General features: G+C 48.9%; 1 protein-coding gene across 1 annotated transcript; it reads left to right on the top strand.

Moving 5' to 3' along the window:
- The first annotated feature begins 2,076 nt into the window (after positions 1 to 2,076).
- Positions 2,077 to 7,628, top strand: ZP2 (zona pellucida glycoprotein 2). Its single transcript, XM_071571153.1, has 18 exons — positions 2,077 to 2,114; positions 2,190 to 2,263; positions 2,430 to 2,513; positions 2,601 to 2,695; positions 3,297 to 3,455; positions 3,784 to 3,828; positions 4,079 to 4,243; positions 4,641 to 4,737; positions 4,819 to 5,000; positions 5,283 to 5,412; positions 5,596 to 5,777; positions 5,859 to 5,950; positions 6,039 to 6,163; positions 6,432 to 6,621; positions 6,906 to 7,041; positions 7,128 to 7,224; positions 7,310 to 7,396; positions 7,483 to 7,628. Exons 1-18 carry the CDS (start codon positions 2,077 to 2,079, stop codon positions 7,626 to 7,628), a joined length of 2,124 nt encoding a protein of 707 aa, XP_071427254.1.
- Positions 7,629 to 7,865: the final 237 nt, after the last annotated feature.

The raw sequence follows: 7,865 nt of genomic DNA, 5'->3' as shown, positions 1-7,865 counted from the left end.
TTTATTGTGTATATGATTATGGCTCTATTTTGAGAACCATCTTAAATAAAATATTATCAGATAAACAAGTTATTTAGATGGAAAGGCTGCAGCATCAATTATGTTGTTCTGGATAACCTGGAGCCTGTTCTGCACAGCGACGTTGTTGTGCCATCTGTTTTGCATGAGGAATTATCCAGCACAACATTTCCCCAGCACAACTTTTATAAGCACCAAATGTGCTGTGGCAAAGGCCATGCAAGGAGAGGCAAGTAAGTCCCTGCTTGCCTAATGAGATCTTTGGAACTAATGGGTTTGGAGAAGGGTGAAATTAGTCACACTGGGTAATTGTGGCTACACAATTTAGAGATGATGACAACATTTAAACAACAATAAAAGCTCATTGCTTCATTTCTTAGGGAGGCAAAACTGCTGTGCCCCAGGACACTGTGGCTGGATGTCCTCTGGAGCAGACAGTTCCCACACCCGGCTCAGTGTGACCCCACACCCGGCTCAGTGTGACCCACGCCAGGCTCAGTGTGACCCACAGCCGGCTCAGTGTGACCCACACCCGGCTCAGTGTGACCCACGCCAGGCTCAGTGTGACCCACACCCGGCTCAGTGTGACCCACGCCAGGCTCAGTGTGACCCACACACGGCTCAGTGTGACCCACGCCAGGCTCAGTGTGACCCCACACCTGGCTCAGTGTGACCCACGCCAGGGTCAGTGTGACCCACACCCGGCTCAGTGTGACCCACACCAGGCTCAATGTCATCCAAACTAGCCTCAGTGTGACCCACACCCGGCTCAGTGTGACCCACGCCCAGCTCAGTGTGACCCACGCCCGGCTCAGTGTGACCCACGCCAGGCTCAGTGTGACCCACGCCTGGCTCAGTGTGACCCACGCCAGGCTCAGTGTGACCCACACCAGGCTCAATGTCATCCAAACCAGCCTCAGTGTGACCCACGCCCAGCTCAGTGTGACCCACGCCCGGCTCAGTGTGACCCACGCCAGGCTCAGTGTGACCCACGCCTGGCTCAGTGTGACCCACGCCAGGCTCAGTGTGACCCACACCAGGCTCAATGTCATCCAAACCAGCCTCAGTGTGACCCACGCCCAGCTCAGTGTGACCCACGCCCGGCTCAGTGTGACCCATGCCAGGCTCAGTGTGACCCACGCCAGGCTTAGTGTGACCCACACCAGGCTCAGTGTGACCCACGCCAGGCTCAGTGTGACCCACACCAGGCTCAGTGTGACCCACGCCAGTCTTAGTGTGACCCATGCCAGGCTCAGTGTCATCCAAACCAGGTTCAGTGTGACCCATACCAGGCTCAGTGTGACCCACCCTGACAGGATCACTGCTCAGATGTGGGTCCAATGACATCCCTCACAGTGCCTGCATATGTCATTTCAGGAGCAAGGCCCTAATCACAGGGAACAATACTCAAAACCGAAAGGCAATGAAGCCAACGCTGCCAAAGCTCTGTCTCACCTGCACACCTCGACACCTGGCCATACTGGGCACATAAAAGCAAACTGAGGGGTTTCTGTAGGGCTGGAAGCAGTGACATTATCTGTTGTGTCACAGTGACATATGAAACAAGTATTTTTGCTGTGAGTGCTCAAAAGTAGAAGTCCTATCCTGGCATTCTGGCTCTTTGATTTTTTCCCCCATGATATCATCACCAGTGCTACAGCCCCAAGGAAAGCCATGTGGAGCAACTTGGTGCCTCAGATGCTGTCCTGCTGCCAGTGTGTGAGGGACAGGGACAGCAAAGTGGCACAGAAATCTCCTTTCAAAAAAAAAAACTGTGAAAAAGATGTGCATTTTTCTATGCAATATTTGACAAGAGTGTAAAAGGAATATGTTATCAGAGCAAGAAAAAGATGCCTTCAAAACAGGGAAACAACAATCCCTGCCAAAGACTTAATATCACTTTAAGGTCTCCTGTGAGCTTTCCCACTCAACAAGCAGCAGGTGCAAGTGCTCTGTTCCCTGGGCAGCAGAAAGGTGGCACCTGTGTGGAGCCAGACCCTGGTGCTATATAACCCTCCCTGGGTAGCCAGAGAGCAAGCTTGTGGTGCCAGTGAAGAGATGGGATTGTTTGTACAGCAGCAGTGCTGGAGGATGTGGTGAGTGGGGTGTGCAGTGGGATGGGAAGCTGGTCCTTTCCTTGCTGTTCTCTTATGTGATTCTCTTCCTTGCAGGTTGCTGCTCCTGTTTGGATTTTTGCTGCCTTTAGTCCCTTGTGCTGATGGCCTGGGGGATCAGGATCTCTTGAGTAAGGGCTCTCTTTGGGCTGGTGGTGTTGTGGGTCTCAGCTTGTCTTGTAGCTGCTTCCCTGCTGCCTTGGCATGGGAGGCTCTGAAGCAGGGCAGGCTGGGGGCTTCAAGGGTTGAGCTCCAAGCAGGGTAATAATGGAGTTTGTGGTGGTCTTCCCTCTGCAGAGAATGTGACCTGTCATAGGGATGGGATGGAAGTTGAGTTTTCCAGAGAGCTTGGCAACTACTCCTGGCATGTGTGTATTGTTGGTAGGTATTGCTACTGCCCTGGCCCTTCCTGCTGCATCCTGAAAGCAGGTGCCTGCCTGCAGGGCTAATCTTCCACATCCTCCCTAGATGTGAGTGGTGACGAGCTCGTGTCCTGTGACCACACTGTGGATTATGAGAGGCTGATGCTCAGTGTCCTGTTTGACAACTGCACTAGCCTGGAGGTAAAGGGGTCTTCATTCTGGGAAGCTTCTGTGATGGAGTGTAGGATTTTTTTTTCTAGACAGGACTGGGTTTTAATAGGGTTTCTAGTTCTGTCTTAAAGACTGAAAAATACTTACCCTTTTGATAACTTAAAACTCTTATAAAATAACAGTTCATGTGAGAAGTTAAAAAATTATCAGATTTTTTTGTTCTTTCAACTGTGGATTAAACCCCTCAGAGCCTAAAACAACTGTTTTCTCCTGTAAAGGCCTTGAGCTACTTTACAGGTTTTCTTGTAGGGACGTGGGCCAGGCTCAAGAGTTTAAGAGCACCACTGTATTTAACTGTGTTTGACAGACCAATTAACACAGCAATTAACATAGTAGTTGAGGTAGAGTAGTAAGTGGGAGGCCACAACCAGAGGCTTTATTAGTATCTGTTGCTTTTCTAGTATTTCAAATGCTTCAAACTCTTAGTTTTGGTGTTCATTAGCTTAGGGTTTTTTTGACTAGCTGACTCTGACACTGCAACCTGCTTGTTTTGGAGCTTTCTTCTTCTGGAGTTATTGCAGTATCTTCTGCTCTTCAACATAATTTCCCCTCCATTATATTTTGTCTATAGAATGGTCAGCACAAGTTAATGTTGAGGCTGATGGTGAATGACACAATGGGTGAGGAGAGGAATGTAACCTACAGAGCTCACTGTGATGGTGTTCATGGAGATGAACTTGTTACTCCTGTCTCTGCTGGTGCAACGAACTGTACAAAAGACTTCATGGCAGTAAGTAGAGGAATGGGAGTGCTATAGATCCTGTTTAGCCTTGCAAGGCATCATGGCTGTCTCCTGGAACTCTGGCTAGGATTTGGGGAATGCTCCAGTCAGCTTTGGGGAGGTATCCTGGCTGCATGTCTGTGTTGGCACAGCTGCTGGCTCTTTGGAGGGCTGGTTTGCCAGTGCTGATTAATGATGCACACAGCCTGACCCCTGCCCTGTTGCAGAGGAAATTGGTGTCTGCTTTGGGGGAGGCATAGTAGAGATGTTTTCTTGTGGTGATAGCCCTGCAACCTCCTCTTGGTTCCTGTGGTCTGACCCTTGTGCTGTGTTTCAGGTTACTTTCCCAGGACTCATGTCAAGCCTCAGCAACGAGCATATGGTATGAGCCTTCTGCCTTGCGAAGGGGGCGGGGGGTGTGCCTGGGTTTTTTGGTCTAAACTGAGCCTGATGGCTCCAAGCTGGAGCAGTTACCTCTGGTGTACCGGTTGGGAGGTCTCATTCTATGCAGTCAATATTGGGTATTTGAATGTAAAACCTGTGAGTGGCAGCCCTAGGGGGATGGGGGCTGGGGGGAATGCCTTGATCTTTCTGTGCCCTTGTTCCCTAAGCAAGGGTGTCTTGCTTTGCAGGTTCCAGCAATTCCAATGTCCTGGACTCTGTCAGTTGATGATGGAACCACAATACATCAACTGAGCTTTGAGCAAGCATTGCAGCAAGGCTACAACTTTCTAGTTGATGGCCACAGCCTGCTCTTTCAGGTGGCCTTTACTGCCACTGGAGTTGTGTCCTACAAGGTAGGTGAATGGAGAATTGGCTCTGAGGAGTTAGTGTTGTTGGGTAACCTCCCTCCAGTAGATCTGTGGAAAGCATTTTCAGGCTGTGGGTAGACGAGGTCTCAAGCTGGTGTGTGCAAAGCAATTTAACTCTTCATGCTGTCGCTGAACTGTCTGGCACAATGAATTGGGGAAGCAGAGTGTTGCACCTCAGACAGCAGCACAGCTATAGCCTGTCCTGGGATCATCTGACTGGCAGTCTCATGAGCAGCTTTTCTCAGAAAGTGACATGGGAAGGGAAGTGCTGTTGCAAACAGACAGCAGCAGTTCTGAACCTGATGTGGTACATAGCCCTGTGGGGTTGGTCTTGTGATGGATTGCAAGCTGAGCACTAAAAGAACTCCATCTTCTTTGTCAGCACAATGATAGGGTGCTCTACACTGTGGCACTCAAGCTCACGTATGGCCCTCCTGAACATAGGCTGACTGTGGAGTCAAGAATGCTTTGTGCACCAGGTAATGCATGGAAAAAGTCAAACCTGACCTGTTTTGGCCCAAGGAAACTGGGGTTAAATATAACAAAAGATGTTGTTGCAGGTCCAGCAATCTGCAATGCAACACATATGACTGTTGCCATCCCAGCATTTCCAGGAATCCTTATGGCTGTGGATGTAGAGGATAAAACCATCCCCATGGATCAGCTGCAGGAAAATGGAATCACTCTGGACACACAAAGAGGGGTCAGGCTGTATATTAGCAAGGGAGTCTTGAAGTCCAGGGTGAGTTCTGTGATTAAAATGAATGCAAATTGATTTTCTAATAATGGGCATCACTCAAAGGTGTATCTTGGGTTTTGTGGAGTCTCTTGGCAGAAACAGATGGAGGAGAAAATATTCCTCTTGGAGGGGACAGGTATTTTGCATGCCTGGATCAATGTAAACTACCAAATAAGCTGAGTGTCAAGACTACCATGGCCTTGGGGAGCTAAACAGCTCTAACACATGTCTGTGTTAAATGAGCTCTTGTAGTTCCACTCCAGGAGACTAACTCTTGTCCTTCAGCTGCGTGGGGAGAGCTGCTCAGGACTTCAGTTCTATGTGTCCTCTTTGAAACTGGCTTTTCACTTCCATGGGGAGACCGTGGCAATGGTGATGCACCCAGAGTGCCCCTGTGACCAGCACACACCAATAGGTGAGTGAGTGACTTCTGCAGTGGCCTCAGCCCCTGTGCTGTTTGGGCTGTGAGTGTGTATGATCCTTCAGCACAGCTTGTTCTTGTGCTTTCCTGTGATGGACTAGCCTAACTCACCAACAGCTCTTGACAGGCTGAGCTGTCACTGGCTAGCATGACAATTTATGTGAACCTTTGTTCCAGCTGCTCTATGCACCCAAGATGGCCACATGGATTTTGAAATTCTTGCTGATAGTACGACACCAGTGCTGGATCTGGATACACTTCGGCTCAGAGACCCTGTGTGCAGGCCAGCCTTCAAGTCCTCCCTGAATGACAGGGTTTGGTTTCATGTCCCACTGAATGGGTGTGGGACCAGGCATTGGGTAAGTCAGTCTGTAGCCAAGATTATGGGGTGAGCTTCACGCACTGGGAATGTCCTCACTAATGCTGTTATTTATCCACAGTTTGATGGGGAGAAGATTGTTTATGAGAATGAGGTGAGGGCATTACAAACAGACCTTCCACTAGGCACGATCTCAAGGAACAGTGAACTCAGGTGTGTCCAGAAACCTCTTTAGGATATCCAAGGACTAAGTATTACCCATATATTCATGTAAGACTTACCTGCTCCTTTCTTGTTACAGGCTTACAGTCCTGTGCTCCTTCAGCAGTGGTGATGCCTCCCTCTTTATAAAAGTACACAACCATCCTCCTCTGGCTTCTTCAGTGAACAGAGGTCCCCTCTCCTTAGCTCTTCTGAGCTACCCAGGTAAAGCTGACTGGGCTTAATGGCTAGGAAGCAACTGAAACTTGAGGAAGAGAGGATGTGTGAGTGAACTGTTCTGGTGCATGTGCTTTTAGTGTCCTGATGTTTCCTTTCCTCCCAACCATGCTACTTGAAGCAGATGCCTCAAATCTGTAGCCCTAGGACAGATTGCACATGTTCACCCAGCTGATGTTGAAGAGCTTGAGGTCAGAGTTTTCTTCAGGACCCTCTTTTCATACTGATTTATTTAACTGGGCTTTGGTTCTTGCAGAGGACTCCTACAGGCAGCCATACCGTGAGGATCAGTATCCACTAGTGAGGTACCTACGGCAGCCCCTCTTCCTGGAAGTTCAGGTCCTGAACCGCAATGATCCCAACCTCCATCTGGTGTTGGATGACTGCTGGGCAACAGCTTCACATGAGCCAAGCTCACTTCCTCAGTGGAATATTGTTGTTGATGGGTGAGTGCCCTGCTGGAGAAACAGAAGCACCTTTTGTGGGGGGGAGAGGGGGAAAGTATTCCTTAGTTCTCCCCTGCTGCCTCTTTAGGAATAGAACCCCAAGAATATGGGTTTCATTTGAGGGGGTCTTCCAAGTACTGCTCTGGCATGATAAATCTGTAGGGAGGGGGTGGCACCCCTATCTTGACCTTTAACCTGCTGCTTCAGTAACAGACAAACAAAAACTCCAACAACCCAAACCTTCTCTGCCCTGCTGTTCTGACTTGCTGCTTTCTTATTGGCAGCTGTGAGTATGACCTGGACAGCTACAGGACTGTGTTTCATCCTGTGGGGCGTGGGGTCAGCTATGCCAACTATCGCCAAAGGCTGGAAGTGAAGACTTTTGCCTTTGTCTCTGGTGACAAAGCCTTGTCTGGCTTAGTAAGTGACACTAATTCTCCTTACTGAGAGCAGTTGTAGGTGTAGATATTGTCTCAAATGCAGGGACCTCTCACTCTCTGTACTAGGTGTACTTCCACTGCAGTGTTCTGCTCTGTGACCGTTTCCACCCGGACTCCCCCCTGTGCTTGGCAAGGTGCCCGAGGCCATCTAGAAGCAAGCGAGGTAACGCTTGAGTGGCTTTTTAGGTTGCATTGCTGAGATAACCCACTGCACTACCGGGTTTAGCTGTGCTGTGTTTCTGTTGTAGAGAGTGGGATGTCAGATGCAAACTCTGCCTTGGTGAGCTTGCAGGGTCCTGTCCTTTTTCTGCCACAAGGATGGTCCACAACCCAAGGTACTGAGCCAGTGTGGTGCTGGTGGGTGTTGTGTGGGGTTTGTGGAGACAGCTCTTCACTAACTGCCTTTCCCTTTGCTTTGTAGGGAGCGCTCTCTTGAGTGAGGATATATGGGCTGTCTTTGCAATGACTGCTGTTGGTATTCTCTCTCTGGTGGCCACAATGCTACTATTTTTGGCTCTTTTTAAATGCCTAAAGAGAAGAGCATACATGGTAAATGTGGTACATTAATGTATATTTCCAAATAAACTTGGAGTAATCACTGTCAATTGTCTGTCATGTCTTTTCCCTCATATGTGGTCTTACGTAATTCCATATTCCTGGTTCTCTGAATATCTCCTTGGAGTGGATTTGGCTTTAACAATGACTATAATATTTAATTTCTTCAGTGTCTTTGTTCTGAAATTGCCCATTGCTGTTTTAACTTCATCCTGGACTGCACAGCCAATTTGTTTTTATGAAGTGTTT

The sequence above is a fragment of the Pithys albifrons genome, chromosome 16 (assembly GCF_047495875.1).
Source record: "Pithys albifrons albifrons isolate INPA30051 chromosome 16, PitAlb_v1, whole genome shotgun sequence".
NCBI lineage: Eukaryota > Metazoa > Chordata > Aves > Passeriformes > Thamnophilidae > Pithys > Pithys albifrons.
The sequence above is the reverse complement of the archived record's forward strand: the minus strand, read 5'-3'. Positions and strand labels throughout refer to the sequence as shown.

Coding starts and splice junctions, on each gene's coding strand:
- ZP2 (XM_071571153.1), top strand. CDS start 2,077: ATGGGATTGTTTGTACAGCAGCAGTGCTGGAGGATGTG. Junction 2,115..2,189: donor CAGCAGTGCTGGAGGATGTG/GTGAGTGGGGTG, acceptor TCTTCCTTGCAG/GTTGCTGCTCCTGTTTGGAT. Junction 7,042..7,127: donor ACAAAGCCTTGTCTGGCTTA/GTAAGTGACACT, acceptor TCTCTGTACTAG/GTGTACTTCCACTGCAGTGT.